The sequence below is a fragment of the Gavia stellata genome, chromosome 3 (assembly GCF_030936135.1).
Source record: "Gavia stellata isolate bGavSte3 chromosome 3, bGavSte3.hap2, whole genome shotgun sequence".
NCBI lineage: Eukaryota > Metazoa > Chordata > Aves > Gaviiformes > Gaviidae > Gavia > Gavia stellata.
Window position 1 is genome coordinate 29,212,190 of NC_082596.1, and position 21,101 is coordinate 29,233,290.

Sequence of the window (21,101 nt, forward strand, 5' to 3'; positions counted from 1 at the left end):
AGTCAAGGCGAGGCGAGGCGAGGCAAGGCAGGGCGCCGAGCCGAGCCGGCCTTCCCCGGGAGGAGGCGGAGGCGGAGGGGGTGGAGGCAGGGAAGGAGGAGGTGGAGGAGGAGGGAAGACACGGGGAGGCGGTTGCTGCTGCTGAGCGGAGAGGAGTCGTGCAGGAGCTGCGGTTGCACTCGGACGCCACATTCCCTCCTTACGGGACTGGTGGTGAGGATGAGCGAGAGCTGACCCTGCCGCTGCCGCCGCCTGTGCTGTGAAGTGTCTGCTCCTCCTCCTCCTCCTCCTCCCCCTCCCCTGCTGTGGGTGAACCTGCGCTACGGGCTCTTCACCGACACGGGGGGGTTGGTTTGTTTGTGTATTTGTTTAAGGCAAAGAGAGAGAAAGAGAGAGATCTTCCATCCGCTGAAGCACAGTTCACTATGATCGTACTCGCATTCAGCACTGGAAGCCGGTTGGATTTCGTGTCTCAGTCCAGGGTGTTTTTCTTGCAAACCTTCCTTTGGATTTTATGTGCTACAGTGTGCAAAGCGGAGCAGTATTTCAATGTGGAGGTAAGATCAGCCGTATGCGTGTGCGAGCGTGTCTGCTTCCCCCTCTCCCTTGCCCCCCTTCCCTTTTTTTATATCCCCTAAATAAAATAAAATCAAATAGCCGGCCAGCCATGTCTCCCAGCAGCCAGGGCATACGCCTGTGTCGGCTTTCTTTCCAGCAGCCGGTAGCTAGCTCCCCTCCCCGAGTTCCCCCGCCTGACGATGCGTTTCAGCCGGAGATCCCGTTATCCGCGGCAGCACAAAGCGCGATGCTGAGCGCTGGAGCGCAGCCCGTGCCTCCCCGCTGCCCTCGCCCACGGGAGACGGGAAAGCCTCAGCCCGGGCACTGAGGAAACCTGGGGCGTAGTATGCACACTCAGGGAAGAGGGAAGGTTTCTGCGAGTATTTTGGACTTAAGATACCGCTGTATTGCTGAGTTTCCCCAGCTTTTTTTTTTATGTATTTTTTAAAGAAGAATGAATGAAAGAGCGTTATAGGGACAGAGGGAAGGAAACTTGAGATTTTGGCACGTTTCTTTGTGGTAGAGTATTTGACAAAATACAATCTTTTTCCCATTTAAACGTAACAAAAAGAGTTGCCACTAGCAATAGTGAAACAAACGGCATAGAGGTGCAACTACAGCACAAAAGTTAGAGGGTGTGGAGGACCAGGAAGCAGAATTTTTCCAAGTGAAGAAGATTATTAAAATGTGGGGATACCTAGATGGGGCAAACCCTAAGAGTTTACAGTGACAGTGAGAATTCAGTGGACATCCATTTCCAGTCACTCTTCTATACACTCCCAGTTTTCCCATTTGGGGTTTTTACATAGTGCTTTTTATTAACTAATGTTCCTTTACTGACTTTATCATCTTTGCATATATTCTTTCCTCCTTTTTCCCTCTCCTGTCACTCCATTCGTTCTGCTGTGAGCCCTTTTTCTTAATCTGTTTCAATGTGATGTTTGTGTTTCCCTCTTCCTTTCCCCGTCTATTCAACTTCATCTTTCTTGTTATGTGCCTCTTTAATTTGTATGTGCTCTTTCAACTTCTAATACATAATTCTGGTTTTCTGTTAGATCCCTGTGTTCCTCCACTTTCTCCTGTCCTGCCCACTTCAAACTTTCTGCTGCACCCATACACAACCCTCACTCATTCTTGTTTCTAGTCTCTTTCATCTCCTGTGTTCCCACAATTCTTTCTCTCAGAGAAATGAAGTCTGTGCCTTTTCCTCTGTCTCGCACATATGCACACTTGCTTGTTTTATATGAGCTCTTATTCTCACTCAGTGACACTCATTCTTGCCACCATCTCTGGTGAGACTGCTCCCGCAGCTGCTTCTCCATCCCTAGACTCTCTCCCTTTTTGTCTATGGTTCTTACCTGTACTACTTCCTCTGCCTCATGCGAGATCACCTCAAAAATTTTCTTTCCCCATGTCTGCTTTCATTCTAGTCTTTCCCTCTCAACAGGCAGTTTCCCTTGCCACATGCAATCCCCCTCTCAGCTTAACAACACACATCTATAGCTTCTCTCTCTGACTTGTATTTCTCCAGAAAGTATTGTCTTTTTACTCCATCATTAAGATCTCTCCTGTTTACAAATGCTAGTCTTTTTCTCTCTGTCGTTTACACTCCAGTCGCTCTTGTTCGTTTCTTATCACAAATGTGCGTCTCTGCTTTTTTTTGATTGTAAGCTCTTTGGGGCAGGACTCATGTCTTCTTACGTGTTTATGTGGTGTGCTCGAGTCTGGAGTGCAATTGTGAGACTTTTGCTATATAAATATTAAAGTGGCAAATTTCAGAGCGCACATTTAAGTTCTATTCTTTTGCTTATGTCCTCAGCTGCCTTCGTTACTGACGAGCAGGGGAAGGCAGCATGGAAGTGAGGAAGTTGCTCTCTGTCTCCTCTCCAGGCTTCCCAGGCTGGCCCCCTGCAGGGTATAGGGAAGAAATTCCAGCGACAGAACTTTCTCCTCCCACAGTAGTCTGCTTTGCTGGCATCTGGCTCTGCTGGAGAGACGGGCGGCAGATGGAGCTAGTGTGGGAGGAGAAAAAGATTGGTTCAGTCAAGTGGAATATGAACAGGAGGCCAACTCCAGTCAGAAGGAGGTTTTATGAGGAAAGAAGGGAAACACTTTCATTTTTGCCACCTCTTCCATATGGAAAACAGCGCTTTTTGAGGGCAAAGGCAGTATCGGGAGCAAGAAACACTGTTGGGTGCAATGAAGTAGCATGTGTGTGTGATGAGGGCACATATTTCTCCCTTTTGAAATATGCCATCTCCTGTTCTTCCTCCCAGCCCTTCTGAAACAAAGTGTGTTGTCATATGCCAGCACTCCCAGTTTCTTTTCATATTTAAGTCTTTGAGCCACAGATTGCTGGGAGCCAGAAGATTGTTCCAGGGAATTACTCTAGTATTAAAGAGCTGTCCTAATATGGGACTTTTCCCTAGGCCTCTGCCTTTGAGCACTGTCATGGGCACATGGTCCTGGGCTAAATGGATGTGGGATTTGCCCCAGAACAGCCATTGCCATGTTCACATTGTTTGGATAGCACTGAAAATTCAGCTTTCTTTTTGTTGCGAACAGGAAAGGCTAAAAGCATGGGAAATTTGTGGACAAGGACTTGGCAACAGCGTGTATGTATTGTTCTGTACAATCCTCCGTGTCAGGACAAGTGCATAAAACAGTTGTACTTGATAGTAAATTGTGAAAATATGACAAATATTTCTTGTGATTATAAGAATAAATATGCAAAGTAGGGTTCAGGAAAGAAGTGGTGTACATACAGTTGAATGAAGTGTCACTGAACAAATGTTTGGGATGGTTGAAAAGAAGATTTTTTTTTTTCATTCTTTCTTGTCTCTAAATAAAGTACAGATAATACCTGTTGAACATTATAGAAGGCAGAGAGCATGTATTTTCTCCTGTTATTCTGTCTCATTTAATCCACATTGCTGATTGATAAGCAAAATCTGTGTAGTAGTGTTGGATTTTTGATTTGTTTGTTTCAATGCGGATTTGTTAAGCTGTAAGCCAGGGCAATTCTTAGGAGATACTACTGTAGCACAAAGATATTAAATAATAATGTTATATTTTTAAAAGAAAACCAAAACTGAAGTTTACAAGCTTGTATGAACTGTTCTTTATAATTTTGTTGTCCCTTGGTAAAATTTCTTTTAACCAAACATCTACATGGATGAAGTCCTCAAGCTTCCAGTGATAGCTGAGTTGTCAATCCTGAAATGTATTCATGTGTGTAGTATTTCATGCAATAGGCACAGCTGAGTAGGATTCAGATCATGGAGTATAGGACTGTGGAGGGACACGCACTCTGAGTCAGTGAAAGCTTTGTGATAAAGCTGTTTGAGAGATGATTGTAAACTGATAGTTTAAGTAATAATGATGAAGTTTAAGATTCACATAGTCTTATGGGTAGGAAGATTTTAGCATTAATTTTCAAAGTTCACTGATTATCAGTGGCATTTTTGTGAGACATTGTTTCAGACATCATGAGAAAAACTAAGGACTACACTGTTAGCTCCCTCTTCTCAGTGCTGAACTATTGGTCCAAAGTGATAACATCACTATTTTGTATTTTTGTTCAAAGATAAGTCCTTTGTGTGTTACTGGAAGTGTCTATAGATGAGCTTTCACAAGTATCATCCATATAGACTATATGCATTTTTATACGTTTTCCTAAAACCAATAGTATCGTACTGTTTGAGCTGGTGTTATACTGTGAGTTTATCTTCTGTTGTTATCTGTTAGTTTATGTATATATTTAAATAATAAGTATATGTATATTTAATATACTATTAAATATTCAATATAAAAATTGAAAAACCATGTCATCATTTTGTTAAATTTGGTTATCGAAACAAGAATACCTTGTTCAGAAGACAGGATCAGCATGAATCTAGAATAAGATTAATCTCCAGATTCTAATACTGCCTGCTTTTACTCCTGTGAGCAACTGTATCAGCTGGGTATCTGACTAAAGCCTGTTGAGCAAAGAAGTGTTTTTACAATTGCACCTAGTTTCATTAACTGTATCTGTGATGTGGGAAACACTAGAGACAAAGCATGCTTCATCATCTCTCTCTTCAAGCTGGCAGTTATGCTGTATTTTCCTTCTTCTAATGCTAAGTATATAGACTTGAATCCCCAGGGGAGATCTTAAAATTACTCTTATTTTAGTGTGAGCAGCTCTTTAAGACGATACAGTCTTTTCTTTCCTCCCATTTTCAGAGGTGGGACAGTTAAATTGCATATTGTGGAACAAAATACAGTGGAATCCAAACTTCAGAAAAATACTATTTAGTTTCCACCATGGTAATAAGTGGCTGAGAACCTCGTTGTTTTCATTGTTAATAAACTTTACAATTAGCCTCCAGCTCCTGCTGAATGGTAATGCATGACCTTTTCTTCCATAGGCTTTGGGTCTTTTAAGCTTAAAACCAGACCAGTTTAGATCTTCAGCTGGTAATTGAAAAGAAAGAAACATTTGGGAGGGGAAAAAGTCCTCCGATATTACCTTTACACACTTTTCAACTAGTGGGCTTGGTTATCAGGTTTGCAAGCACAACACAGCATTTTTGTTATTTCTTAAAATGCAAGCTCAAAACTATGGAAAAGCAATTCAGGTGGTTTTGGTATAAATAGTGCCATGTGTCCTAAAAGGAATTTACAGGGTCTTCTGCATTGGTTTTAGTTGCAGTCAGTATGCATGATTCTCAGTTACTTAAATTCTGAATCTTACTCTTGTATAAGGTATCAACTAAATGAATTGGATATTTGTTAGAACAAGAAGTTCAAACTGAAATTATTAGAAAGATGGAGAGGAGTTATTGAATCGGGTGATGGAGGTGGTTAGTCAGTGAAATATTAGTCAATAAAAATATAATGTGTATTTTCTATTTGATTATTGAGGAAATACAGATACATAGACAACCTCCTGTAAAGGCTTCTGATGAGCAGATATATCTGGATAAGGAAAATAATTGGAAAGTTATGTGTCTGGTGACAGGCAACAGAACGCTCTTCCGTCATCGAAGGCATATACCTACTATATAATGAACTGGCTCTCATTTGATATGAAGAAATATATGTGGAGACTAATAATTGTCAGAGTCCATTCTCTGCTGTAATTTAAACAATAATTCCTGTTCACAAAAATTGCAGTAGATCAATTTTCCATTGTGAAGTATGAGATTATTTTTTGTTACTAACGTTGCACGGACGTTTATGGATTCTGTTGCCTGTATTTTGTTCAAAGACAGATTGAAAAGATGGTCCCATGTCAAAATTGACATAGTATGTTAGACCTTAGATGCAAGATGGATTTGTTTATAATTCTAGCTCATCTTATTTTCCTGTTGCAAATTTTTGACTGTTCAGTGTTTAAGCATAACAGCTATTAGTGGTTCTCAATCGTACTAAAGGAAAGAAATAAAATGGTTAAATAAAGAGATTTATGTAATCACCTTATGTAGTGCAAGATAAACCTACCAAAACATGTATTCCTAATGTTTTCTGACATGAGATCTTACTAAAATAAATACACAATTTACTAGCCCACCAAAAAACCCTGAACAAGCCCAAGCTCTCCCCCTTACATTATTCAGAAGGCATAATGTAAAACTCCTGCATAACCATTCATTGTTTCTTCAGAGTGGATATACTGTGTTCTTTAACTGGTTTAAGATTTATGCTGTTTTTTGTCAGTTTTATTTGAATCCATCTAAAAGGTCAGTGCTTGCTCTAGGCACCTCAGCTCTGCTTATGCACTTGACAAGACTGAGTTGTAAGAGTTTATAAAGATAGAATGTGGTATTATACAGATTTTTAAAACATTTCAAACTGCATCTGTATTCAGTATTTTAAAGTCGGTCTCATCCTTCACTGAATGATCATTTTGTGGAGTTAAACACTGGAGGACTCTGTGTTGATGCTTTTTGAAGATCCTTAAAGTAATAATGTTACTTTTTTTTTTTTAATTAACCTATTTAAATTGGTTAATTCTTCTCACCTCTCTGTTTTGGATTCCAGTTTATTGTCTAACCTGTTTGCTATCCTCAAACTACACTATTGACCATAATCTGAAGGAGCAGGTTGAGTCTGTTTAATTTGTTATCTGTGATATGTCAAATGACAGATTTGGTTTCATTTTGTATGAGGAAGACCAGGATTAGCGCTGCAAACATGATTTTAGTTGGCATTGAAATGGATTTGAAAAATAATTATTAATAGAACTTTATCCTTTAAAGAGAGGTCATGCTATTTGGAACCTTTATTTATTGGTTGCCTGGCAACTGTTCATTCATGTTCCTGCTTATCATCATTCATTATAAGCATCTTTGCTGTACAATAAGAGCAATTAAGTGGTAACAACTTATTTCTGTGATGAATTAAAATTGACATAAATTACAGAAATAGAAAAAAATATTTCTGTAATTTTACTTATTAACTGAAACTGTTGGTACAATGTTTCTCTACTTTTTAACAGCTGGGTTATACCAGCTGAGGAGTTATCTGCACTTCAGCTGTGATCATAATGTTCCTAGCATATCTTCTGAGGTATTACAGCACATAATTGACTTAGAGGCTTGTTCAGGTGTTTTTGTCATGCTTAAAATCTCCTGTTAATTTCAAGATCAAGGCTTCAGAGTATGAGGAAACTTATCCCCTGTTGATTTCAGTGCTTAGCATTAGGCAATCCAATCTCAAGTGCTGAGGCTTGAACCCCATATTGGAAAGGGGTTTAAAATTCTGGGATTAAAACTGCTGTGACAGAGGATGTGCAGCTGAAGCAATGAGCCACAATAGCTCTGTAGAACATTAAAGTCACTTGATGCTTTCTCTCTGTAGAACAATAGCAGTTTTTATTGCACTGTGAGAAAACATTCATAAAGCATATTATTTGACAATTGTTTTGTGACTGTGGATGAGAAATATTTTGCCTTTTGTATTAACTCTTTATGGATCATATCATGATTGACCCTTGTGTGGAATAGCAGTGTTGAACGGGACAGTTGTACTATGGAGTGTTTGTAGAAGACGTCTCGGTACATTGGGAGGAAGATTGGAACAAATTCCTTATGGCTGCCTCTTAAAAGAACAACTGTCACTGTAGGGCCAGGGTGGAAGTACACTTGTCTCTCTGCTGCTACATCTCGATAGCTGTGGCTTTGCCTCTATACTGTACAGCTCAGAGCTTGGGGAAAGAAAGTCCCTCTAGGACTGATGCCCTCCACTTTGAGCTTCTGATTTTATTAACTCACCAGTACTCTTCATACGAGGCCATGATTATGGGGCACAAAGTAACTGCTGTAAGACAAATCTATATTGATTTTCATCAGCTTTTCCCACTCACGTGACATATCTGTAATACATGAAGATGCTGTTATGCTTTTTTGCCTTTTATGAACAATTGAACTGGTTTCATAGTTGTATAGATAATTTGAAAAGAAATGCTAACTTCAGAAAATCTGGTCTTTAATATTTTTTTCCTCATGATCTTGTAGAGAAAGAGTTGCTTTATTTCATTGGTTCTGTTCATTTTTGTTGACATGTAATCACATCTCCACTTACAAGTGTGAAATACAGTTTGGTGAGTGGGAGACTTACCTTTTCAGAAGATTACCAGCTGAAAGATAGACAGAAAATTATCAATTTCTTTAAAATGTAGATAGCAAAACAGGAAAACAAGCATCCCTTTCAATGGGAAGGAACATACTTCCTTTAAATATATCAGTGGATATTTATGAAGTGTACCAAAGAGGAAATGGTTTCCTTTTTGTACTCCATCTGAATGTGAAGGTGATGACCCTGTCATATTTTTCTTTCTTACCTTAGATGTTGGTTATGTGATGCTCTTCTAGGAAATGGCTTTGACCCACTGAGAAACTGACAGATTGTGTTTGTCTACATGTCATGGTTTACATGCTGTAGAGAATAGTAATAATGCATTTATTTGCAAGTAAAATAAGTGATCTGTCTTCCACACAATAAAATCTATTATTATTGCTAGAAGTAATAGTATTATATTGCTAACTGTAAAGCATGATTTTGGTCTTGGCAAGTGAAGCTTGTTTTTTTCTCTCATTACTTCTATGTATATATAAAAAAAAAAAAAGCCAACACCCCAGGACTGTGTTCCATTTTTCGATTTTCCTTATTGATTATGAAGTGCTGGATTCTGATACTTCTGTCCTTCATTAGTCATACATGGAATGTCAGCTTAGGAAAGGTCTTTATTATCGCTTTCTCTGTTGCATGTATTTTTAAATATGTAGGAAAAAGGAGGCAATGTGATTAAGTGACTGAGGCATTGTGCTGGGGGGCTGGAGATGTGGGTTGTGTGTCCAGTTCCATCATGAGTCCTCATATTGATCACATAGCTCATCCATCTTTGTAACCTAGCTTCCACAAATGTGAATTGGACTAATTGAAGAGTATTTGCTGCCTTTTCCAATACAGGTCAAGGACAATAGAAGAGAAGTAATGTAAAAGAGCCACAAATATATCTTTGTCATTCATTTGTCTTGGGACAGTTTCACTTTTTTTCATGAAAAGTAGTAGAGTGATACCATAAATTAGAACTACAGCATTTCAATTTGGTCATTTGTGTAAGAATTCAAGTAGTGAATATGGTCAAAAGACAAGTACCAGAGCAGAAAAGGTGAAAAACGTGTCCGTAACACTTCAAACCCTGGCGGGGTTTTTTTGTTTTGGGTTTTTTTTTAAATGTAAATAAAAAAACTTGGTAGAGAATGTTGTCAGTAGGATTACATGAAGGATGTCATTAGATGACTGAGGATACAAAGTATCACATTCTCTTTCAGAATAGAAGTTGGAATAAGGTAATTTTTGTTTCCCAAATAGAATACAAATAGTCTGCTTCAAAATGTATTTAAATAAATGTAAAAGTCTTAACAAATAAAATGGATTTTGGATCAGATTGTAAATGTTACACTATGCAAAATTAAAAACTGTTCTATTTTTGAATGAATGTACTATTTAATAAGTAAATTATTCCACAAACATTCATGTTGTCTTCTCATCACAGTACCTAAGTTTCTTCTTTTTTGTTTGAATATTTGTGGATTTTTATGGAATACAATAAAAGATTGGCATTTCACTGGTCTAGGTATTAATGGTTTTTATTAGACATCACTAATAGGCAGACATGCTGCTCACATACCCCTGGATGTTAAAAGCTCAATAGTGGGAGGATGAAGCACAGGGGAAATAAGAGATTTGCTATGCTGACATGTTAAGTATGATAAAAGTGGAAACTGAATCTTGTTCTTCAGGGTTCCTGTCCCATGAATTCATCTTATGTCCTTCCTTCCTTCCTTCCTCCCTTCCCTCCAGTTTCCTCCTTACTTTTCTTTTCCTTGCTTCTTTTTTTCTTATCTTTTGTTTGCATCTTTTTTTCCTTTTTTTTTTTTCTCCTTTTCTTTCATCCTCAGCCTTTCTTCCTACAGACCATTGCTTGCAGCCAAGGAAAATCATCAGTCATTATTGAACCATACAATCAGAGATATTAGAGATGGGAAAGACTTACCAAAAGCCTATTTCTCTGCCAGTGCAGGACTGCTAATTATTGTATATTTGCTGGAGTTCCGTCAAGTCAAGTTTTAAAATCCGCAGTGGTGGGACTTCCAAAATTGGAATTGAAAAAAACATGGTAAAAGTACAGTAGGGAAAACTACAGTGGAAGAATTCTTTTCAATAGACTTTTCCTTTGGCTACTGGCAACAGTTTGAAATTGGCTCAGGTTAGGCAGTTTCTGATAGAAAGTGATGTCCGTTCTATAATCTAAGATGATAGCAGCTGTTTATGAGCATAGAAGGCATGCACTGATTGGTAATCTGGTGTATTTCTTTGACTTTACAGAATGAAAAATACAGGAGGGGCAGAAAGAAATGAAGGATGGATTTAAATTTTCACTCTATTTGAAATCCTTAGTGCAATTGAAATGGACTAACACTGCCTGATTTTAAAAGATATGTAGATGTGTATGGATTGCTGACACTGTCTCAGGATGATTTGACTAGTTTATGATGATTTTCTCAAAGTACCATGCCTTGTATTTAATTATTACTACCTAGTGAATAAAATTGGGTATTAATAGAAGTGTTATGGATATCTAGATAGTACGTTCTGTTAAAAAATCTTACTTTGGAATTTCACACATTACGTCATTAGTGTGGTCACAAATATAGACTTAAAGATGTTCATGTCACTGGCACATATGAGCTATCATAATGTCCATGCTTTGGAAATTACGTAACACTTGCAAAACAAGGATCTCAAGGTATTTTATGTGGTAAGCTTGAGTTTGTTTGCTGATACACATCCTGATGATGAGATTTGTGCAGGATGATTTGCATGAGGTATATTCTCCAGCAAGTATGCAAGCTGCAGGGTTAGATTGGGAAAGGGATTCAGTTTGAGAGAACAGTACTTAAGTTTAGGTGTGCAAATGTGCTGTAAATGTTTCCTATATAGTAATAACAGTCTGCTCCCTGAAGTCAGTGAAACAGAGAGACTATTTGGGCAACCAACCAGTTAATGTCTGTATCAGAGTGAGTTGAATCTTTTTTCTGGACTCTACTGTTAGTATGGACTAGTATTGTGATTCAGTTGCTTATGTGTAGGCATCCAGCACCATTTAAGGTGCCCTTGACCGAGATGTGCACAAGGCTGGCAGAGATAACATGGGACCTACGAAAGCTTCATCTTTTTAGGCTAGGAACAGGAAGCCAGGATCTGTGTCTTAAGTCATCTCAGATGACTCTAGGCATTTCTGTTTAGGTAACTAAATCCTGTTCCCAATTTTAAGTGATGGTTGAGGGTGTTGAGACACCTGTATCATGGGGCTCCCCCAGGTAGACATTGGCATTCAGGTGTTGTAATTTGGGGTTGAATCCCTTCCCTCTGCAATGGTGGGTTTCATTATACTGGTGCCATTTAGGCCATGTGGTCTATCTTGCTTGGGCTCTAGATAATGTTCCAGAAAAGCATGGGCCTTCTAAAGGTCCAGTGATATATCTGCCATCCCCTGGATAATGTAGATCATCTCAGATCACACCAGACAACCTGTACTTCTGACAAAACCAAGAGCAGATCTCCATTTTTATGGTACTACAATTTTTACCTTGTCACTCTGGTGCCCTGCACATTATTAAATACATTTATCGCTTAGCACAAGAGGCTAACACTTTCTTACATCTTTCTTAAATCTCGTGTATTTTAAATATTTAGTTAGGGATATAAAGAACACAACATTTCTCCCCTGGCAAGGCGGTTTTGCCTTCAACCTTAACAAGGCGAGGCCTGGGCCTGTTTAAATTCATGTAAAACATATTACCTAACTTACAGCGAATACTTCTGGCACGTTTTATAAACTTAGTGCTTCTGACTGTTATTTGATGCCTTACCATAAATTATTTTAAAGGCTGTTTTTCCTTCCTAAACATGCAAACCTCTAAACAGCTATTTGTTGCCCTTCAGGGGAGAGAACAGAATGTTAAGCATTTTTACAAAAAGTAAGTAATTAGAAAATATATTTCAGAAGAATAAGCTCGCTAAATGTCTATTGTCTGATAGACAATCCCCAAGAAGATAAAAATGAAAATGTCATTTTAATAATTTCTTTTAGTAAGAGCCCTAGGCCCTCAATAATAATTAGCTATGTTTTCAAGTACTTTCGTTAGTGATGTTTTCAAGTACTTTTGTTATGTAAAGTAAAATGTGGATTAATTCAACAGAAATTTACATTTCTGTGTTAATAACAGAATTTAGATCTTATCATAGGCAGGTATGTAATTGCATTGATTTATTTACACTACTTGCATTAGGTCTTCAGTCCTGTGAAATTAACTGGGTTAGAGGAAGAGTGTTATTGGCCAACTTGTATTTATATGTTTGCTTATTCACTTATTTATAAGTCCAAAATTTGAAATACCTGAGTATTCTACCTGATGTACTATTTAAATAAGTTTTCTGATATCATGTAATTATAGAGATACTAGATCTGCTGTTGATTTTTAGGTCTGCATTTGGGAAGGAAGAGTGATATATCTGCAATCTTTTATTCCAGAAGAGCTTCCTTTGTAATATTTGGCTCTACTCTATTGTTTTGCACTGACAGGCTCATTTAGAGAAAAAACAGTATTTTAGTTCCTTTGTGAATAATCCCATCATTTTTCCTGGCTGCCAAGAGAATTCACTTTTTGTCCCAGCAATCAGATAGAGTCATTGTTCTTCATAGATTAATTGCTTAGATGCCTTTTCCACTGAGATATTAGAGAATTTTTCCTTACATGCAAGATCTTTCTAACGAGGTGATGTCAATTTAGTTTGGACCAAAAGATTTGGCTTCTATAGAAATATGTTCTTTTTTTAGCTTTGCTCAAAATAATGATTCCATTTCATTAAAAGGGTTTTTTAATGTCTTTATGAATATTCCCTTCCTTTTCTAAATTTTCAGCAGCAGAGGAAATGATTCTTAAGGTGAAACTAAGCTTTAAAAATGTTAGAACAATACATTCTGTGATGTTTTGTAAAGGTTAGGAGTGACTAAGGACAGGAGAGCCTAAAGCAACTATAGCTTTTCTCATGATGCAACTCTAATACAATAGAGAAATTCATCATGCCCGTTAGCCTTACCATGATAGCTAGAAAAGGACAGAGTGGGACTTTTAACTTTACATGTTCTACAATGCAAGGGCTTTGTAGGTGTTAACTTGTTTTTAGAAATAAAATAGCTACATGTGTAGTTGGAAATTGTGTAATGGTGTTTGGTAAAGTATCTAATTAAAAAAAAAAAGTTTTTTTTTTCCTTTGGAACAAAGAATTCACAGAGTTGTTGAAAGACGTCAACAGCCTTCAGATTTTTATAGAAATGGAGAGTATAAATACAGTTTTGCTCCACGCTTTCTTTTTTTGGAGCTCATACACTACCCATGTTTCAGTGATAAGAAACTATTTAGAGACAGGAAGAAGAAGGAAATCCACCCATATTTGATCTGTTTTCTTTTACATAACTGTTACTCGTTTACTTGTGTACTTAGTATCGTAATAAGATATCTGTGTCTAGAAGTCTTTATTGGAAGACTTTGATGAGATTCTAACTTCATGGAATTCGTCAGATTGTGCCATTAATTTCATTTGGTCCAGGATTTTACTCCAAGCTGTTTGAAAAGCGCTGAATTGCCAAACATTTTAACTGAGGAAATTAAGAGTATATATATATAAAATACGTAAGATAAATATTGGTGTGGAAATCCATAGGCTTAACTTGTACATAAGGGATAAAATTGCTTCAAAAAGAAGTGGAGATACACTATCTATGCATAAACTGAATCTTGTAGTTAGAAGAAAGTTTAAAATTGTTAGAGGAGTGGTATTCTTGAACCACTTTCCAGAAGGGATAGTAGGGGGTGATGTAGGGGAGAAAAAGTTAACTTGTTTTGAGATGGGATCTAACTATTTAATGAAAGGGCTTACATAGTATAACTTCTCTCACCAGCAGTAATGGACTGGATCCCTTTCTTGTCCTATACCCTCAGTCTAACAGTAATTTTCCTCATTCAGTGAGGCTGATGGCTCTACTGACAGCCATTGACTGTAATGTTTATTCTTCTGTGTTTGTCTACCTTAAGAACTCTATAGCTATTGTATTAGACCAAAAATGTAGACTATATTGCATCAATTGAGTTCTCTGCTTTATTGCTTTTTGTCACTTACACTATTCAGACACCATGTGTGAAAGTCTCTTTTTCCAGTAACATTTAATTCAATGCTGACAGTCGTGAATAAGGCCTGTGGAATCAATTGAACTGGTTTGAAAATTATAAAAAGGCTTTTGGGATATTTTTGGTTGTCTTCTGCTTTTTGAGCTTTTGTGTTCAGATCTTTGGGTTTGTTTTGTTTTTTTTTTTTTCCTGAAATGAGGATGAGAAATTCACAGGTAAAGAAGAAACTGAGTATTTTCATTATATCCAGTAAGCCAAGTCCTCAGGAAACATACCAAATGTTTAAGATGAAACCTATCTATCTGTGGCACTAGCCACAGTGCTCACTTCATACCTCTTTTCAGTTTTGATTGTCTTCAAAATTGTATTTGCTGCTATTTTTGCTGCTGTTAAAACTTGCCACTTCAAAAGGTCAAAGTACTTCTAACTGGTGACAAAGACCATTTTTCACATGACTACTAACATTATACAATTTGCATAACACCATTAAACTGTTTAACAGTGGCTATCTGGCTGGCCTTCTGCATCACTATTTGCGTGACCATGGGAGAAGCCTAAGTTCAATTCTACGACTTAGCCACTGATTGTTTGCAGCAGCAGGGATGGAGTAGTTCTCCACAAATTTAGCTTTTATTTTTACAGGTACTGTGATTTCTCTAATAGGAGAAGAAAAGCACAGATTTTACTGTTTTTAAACTAAGTTTGTGATTTTGTACTCCTAACTTGGTATTTTGTAGCATCTGTGAGAGACAAATAGAGTTCGAGTGAGGTAGGAGCAGTGTCTTAGAGGTTTAAGATATTATTAAGATAATTAAGATTATATTAAAATACCAATGTCAGTAGTGACATGTACTTTTAGTCATAAACTAACATTAATTTGTGAACTAAGGAGGTTAATTTAGATAATAGTATTTAAATAATATAAATGAATTTTTAGATGAGTATTTAGATAATATAAATCCTCCTTCCTCCTATGTAATCAGATGCTTTTTATATTCATTTATTTTGTTTTGGTTTACTTTGATTGAGATACATGAAATGTAAGAAGACAGGACTGCTTAGTAGCTGACTGCTTAGATAATATTTTCCTGAGAAAAATGTCAGTGATTGATACATATGCAATGGATATTGATTGGAGGGGGGACTACACAATATGATAGACAGTTGACTGCCTAACTATATAAGTTTAAACTTCAGAATTCCCGTAGTGATTGACTTCATGCATGAGTCAGGAGTTGAAAATCAGGGGGTGGCCTTTAGAAGACCTGGCAATAGGGATTCTGCTTGTTCAAGAATGCAAATAGGGAGTTCAACATTATTTTAACCATATATATCTATAATGGGGGGTATTTTAAATCAGCCACCACATTTCTTTCCTATGGATTATAAAACATTGCTTGGGTAGAAAGGAGACAGCAAGTCACGAATTTCAAAGTAAGAGCTAAACAGAAACACACGTCAGACACATATGTCAGATAAATGCAGTGGATGTTGTGGCTCTTGGTTTTGAAAGAACAGAGGAAGTAATCCCTTCAGGCATTGCTCTTTGCTTGTATTAATAGGGTTAGATTCAGCTTTTGAGGTGTAGTCCCCCAAAGGATCTCTAAAGATAGTGGAATGAATTTAACTCATTATGTCCAGCTTGGATGTAAAGCCCTAATTACATGAATGTTGAAGACAAAAAAGTATTGGAAATGTAGTCCCAGGTGACTGTAAAACCCTTGTCTTATATAAGAGGAAGCGGAGTCTGTACAAGAAAGTATCCCTTGAGTTCACTGTGAGTTTCAAGTTACACTGCATGAGATTATGCTCAATGAACACAGTATTGGAAGATTTTTGAAAGAGATCTGACTGTGTTTTTGTATAATATATTAAAATAATAAAACTGTTTTTGCAGGTTTTGTGGAGACCTCTATGTAAAAGTGCCAATACTGTTTAAATTGCTGCATTACAGACCTAACTGAAACTGGTGTAAGTCTTCAGTGTCTTTAATTATGTTGAGAAATTTCCAGCACAGATGGTAAACTGAAAAGGTTTGGATAAACTTTCATATCATGTGCAACTTCTGTCTTTCACCTATTGTTTTGCTTGACGCAAGATACCAAGCTAATGACAAGTTAATGTGCAGGAGTTAAGTTTCAAGATGCCACGTTTCAAAAAGTATAAATTTCAGTATCAGAGTAACTCTGTGTATATTAGTAAGCTAAGCAACGCCAGAGAAGTCTTCAGGCACTGAACTCATTTGTCTATGCAATTAAATTGTTTCAGGCATGGTTTCAGTATCAACCAGCTAGCACTCTTACTGACCAGGGACAACCTCCTGAAGGATTTAAATTCAGGCACTCTGTGTGTTTAGCAGTATGGAGGTGAGCTGTTGTGCCAGTAATTTTTTTCATGCCAGAGAATGGTCTCAGGCACATTTAATTTAGCCATGACCAGTCTTTTTTGTGAATGTTCTCAGATGAACTGATCCTGATTTGTCCCTCTTGGTGATTCACTCTGTTCAGGTGAGATGTGAAGGGGAAAGGTCCAGAACATCTATGTTCTTGTTATGATTTGTTGCAGTTTCTCTCAAAAAATTTTGATGACAGACACTGTGTCGGAAAACTGATTGTTTTGTTGTTTCTTTGTTTTTGCATATAAATATTTTCTTTGGACTTGCATCATCCAGGCACGACAGATAAAGGTTAGCCCCAGACACTTCTATGGTAGAAGGAGAATTTAACCAGATTTCAAGACTTGAGGATCAGGGCTTTATTTAATATCAGTCTTCAGTAGGGTCAGACTGGGGTATTGGGCCAGGGCTCACTCAGATTTTATGTATGATCTAGAAGATACGCCTTCAAAAGCTTGAAATAATTTTATTGCCATTTGTTGCATATATTAGATTGAGAGTCAACATTTTGTTTGTCTGCCCTGCTTTATATTTCTTTTGAATCTCTGCGTTCTTATGATTGTGTTTCTCTTGGTTGTAAGTTTGGCTTACATTGACTGACTATTGAGGAGACAGACATGCTTTTTCTCATCATTGTCCCTAGAATGGTTAGTGTCAGGGCAAGTTATCCAACACTGTACCAAAGTTGATCAAATCTGAGCTGGAGAAAGCAGCACCCAGGTTTCCAGGTGAGAGAATAGTCAGCTGAAGCAGAAATATTAATTGTTATCTCCAATCATGACCTACCCAGTTGGGTCTCGTGAAATGCTTCCCTGCAGTTTATATGCTTGCAGTTCCACGTTACAAACTTCCATTAAGGTTGCAGATTGTGGATGGTGCAAATGTTATGGTGTTGCCTCACAGTCAGCTCCGTATCTCTGGGTAAAGTCTCACAGTGGATGAAATTTTGCTGGAAAACACGTGCCCTTTGGTGAGAAAACCAAAGGCCCCTTTGTAGGATGTGGACAGTTGTACGCTGGTATTTATCTGGGATATGATTCCAGCAAAAGAAGCAACCAGTGCTTGGATTCTCCTGTGCTGAAGGTGAGGTAAGTTGAGAGCGCTTTCCAGGGCTCCTTCACTCTTTGGTACTTCCTGGGACTATCAAGGAAGAATGCCAGTGAGAATTGATTTGAACTGTATTTTTGAGAACTGAGCTGGAATGATCAACTTGTGTTATGTACTAGCAGCCCACTGAACTCCTGTAGTAGCAATAATCTAGCATTATTAGCCTTTAAGACCACATTCAGAGAAGTACTTAGGGAAAAATGAGGCTTCCTCTGCTTTTTTTCCTTTGCATTTCTCTTTATAAAGCTCAGCCTGGTACATAGCAGAGGACTTTAGTCTAGGTCTGGGAAAGCATGCTATTGAGAATTGTATTTAGGGAAGCTAGACTAGTGTCTAGAGAAGGAGAAAGCCCAGAGTGGCATTTTGTCATTGATACTATTGGCCTCCTCTGATACCCTGTGCAATACTGTCTTCAGTATAAAATGTGTAAACAAAATCAAGCTATTGATACCTATCGTGCTGATTATTCCTACACAAGTCAAATGTTTTCTCCTGATCTGACACCCTCCATTCTTTTTTATAAGCCAGTTCTTAAGCTGTATGAGGAACTTTTCTAATGGCTGACCTTGTACATGAAACTGCTGTGTGATGCAGCATTAACTGATTTGAAATTGAGATAAAATGTCCTCATTGTGTCACATTTATTGTCTGTCATATCAGCAATACATACAGTAAATTTGCCATGTGTAGTTTTTTTATAAGTTTGAGTTACTCTGGCTGGTCTATGCAGCGTACAGTTTTAAAGGTTTGTAAATGAGGCCATCGCAAGCATTTCCAATTTCAGTCCTAAAAGTGAAGTCAGAGTTACTGGATTGCAGTTCTTCAGATCCTCCCTTGTTCTTTATGTAAATATAGTTATTACCATATAACATATGGTGCTTCCTCTCCCCTTTTTAACTTCACTTCTTTATTCTAAGTAGAAGAAAGGATATTGAAAATACAGCAAGACGAGCGACAAAGAAATTCCTGCAGTGAAATTGTGTCCTGATTGAAATTGATGGGAGTTTTATTCTGACCTGTGTGGCTGTGGTTTCACCTGGAGCACTTCTTTTACAAAGCTTTCAGTTCAAGTGCGAGGGGACTGTGTCTGAAGCTGTGGAATCCCCTGTCACCAGCTAGAATGTTTCATGTTGCTTTTGCTCTGTAGTCTTCACTCACGGGATTAGCTCTTGCTAACATCAGTGCTACTGGTTGAACACTGCAGACTGTGTCATAACTGTAATTCAGGGGAGTATTGCTTGCAGGATGATAACGTGGCTGATAATTTTCCAGAAATGTTTGTTGTGTGCTTGGCAAAGTAGCTTCAAGTCATTAAGACTTATTTCTTTTATTTTATTTAGAAAATGTTAAAATACAACAACATATCAAATGAGGCAATGCAGATATTTGAACTGGGGGAGACTTAGCTAGTGATCCTTTGAATAAGGTGTCTGACAATTTTCAAGGTAGTGCCTCAGTTTAAGCCATGTACAGAAAGAAGTGGCAAATGATGATCAATACGTTTAACTTGCCTCTATGTACCAGATAGATATATACCAGATCACTAGAAATATTTTTTATATGTTTCATCATGATGTAAAATGGGGACAGAATTTCTGCATCAACTTGAAATGATTCTCTCAAAATTAGTTTGAATGATCGCCAGCAGAACAAGGTGTAAATGTTGCTACTTTGACCTAGCCTCTTTGCTTGAAATACATACTGGGACAAATTATTTGCACTTCCCTTCCATGTGGAGAAGGAGAACGTGAGACACATTGCACCAGTGCCACTACATTGGCATTAGCAGTGTTACTCCTCCTTTCTTTGGCCAAGGACCAAGCATTTCTTTTAACATATGTGAGATGCTCATATGTCACTATAGTGACATACAGATCTGTGATACTGTTTGTGATATGCAAGTTGTATCTGTCCTAAAGTACAGAGTGAAACACAGATATCCTGAAACTACCATTGATTCTACCTGATATGCCTGCTAGGTAGAGATATTTGATTGGGCTCCCAACAGCAGTCGTACAGTGCTACGCCTAACCCCAAAATCCCCATATCCAAAGAAAGAAAATTAGTATGTGTATGCAGACCTACATCTTTACTGCTTTTGGTTAGAGACCCAGGGGAGGTCCCTTACTAACTGGGAAGTCCGTTTGACTATGTTTCATTTTGCTAGTCAGCCTAGCATTTTGTTAAGCAATTGTCATGGCTTAACCTGAGTAGGCAGCTGAGCCCCACACAGCTGCTGGCTCACTTTCCCCGCAGTGGGTTGGGGGAGAGAATCGGAAGGGTAAAAGTGAGAAAACTCGTGGGTTGAGAAAAAGACAGCTTTGTAGGTAAAGCAAAAGCTATGCACGCAAGCAAAACAAAGCAAGGAATTCATTCACTACTTGCCATTGGCAGGCAGGTGTTCAGCATCTCCAGGAAAGCAGGGCTCCATCACGTGTAACGGTTACATGGGAAGACAAATGCTGTAACTCTGAATGTCACGCCTTCTCCTTCTTCCCTCAGCTTTTATTGCTGAGCATGATGACATATGGTGTGGAATATCACTTTGGTCAGTTGGGGTCAGCTGTCCCGACTGTGTCCCTTTCCAACTTTTTGTGCACCACTCTGCTTGCTGGCGAGGCAGCGTGAAAAGCAGAAAAGACCTTGATGCTCAGCAATAACTAAATCTTCCCTATGTTATCAACACTGTTTTCATCACAAATCCAAAACATAGCATGTTACAAGTTACTATGCAGAAAATTAACGCTATTCCAGCCAAAACCAGTACAGCAATTAAAATAGTGGAACCAAAACGTAGTTGTCCATGATTCCCAAATACATAGGAAGAAATACAGGGTGTCAAGATGAAGTGAAGTTGTGGTGGTAGTCTAGAGGAAGAGCCTTCCATTCCTTCATAGTTGCCTAGCAGCTAAATATGACTGTATTTTATTATTACTGCATATAAATGTGCCTTTGTTCAAAATGCTTGACAAACATCGGCAAACAAATTCTCACAACGATAATAACGCTGTGTAAAAGCATTCTCTCTATACCTTCTGTAGCACTTTATAGGACATTTATTGAAACCTTGTATATATATGCTGGAAAATATTAATCGTCACTCCAGACAGACTTTTCAATCACTCTGCCACAGTCCTGTCATTCTTTTTGAGTCTCAAGTCCATATGGCTTTCGTGTTCTGCACATGCTCAATTTTTGTTTAAGCATCCCATTCAGTAAAAGCCCACCATCCCCAGTGATTCCTATGGATGTATCACATGCCATAGGAGTTATCTGTGGTTTGGTGGTAAATTCAT

At 38.0% G+C, this 21,101-nt stretch overlaps 1 protein-coding gene across 1 annotated transcript in view; it reads left to right on the forward strand.

Annotated features, from left to right (window-relative positions):
- The first annotated feature begins 425 nt into the window (after positions 1–425).
- MMP16 (matrix metallopeptidase 16) overlaps positions 426–21,101 on the forward strand; it is a 183,252-nt gene continuing 162,576 nt past the window's right edge. The window contains exon 1 of the mRNA XM_059815306.1: positions 426–557. Coding sequence (XP_059671289.1) covers positions 426–557 — 132 coding nt within the window. The remainder of the gene's footprint in view (positions 558–21,101) is intronic.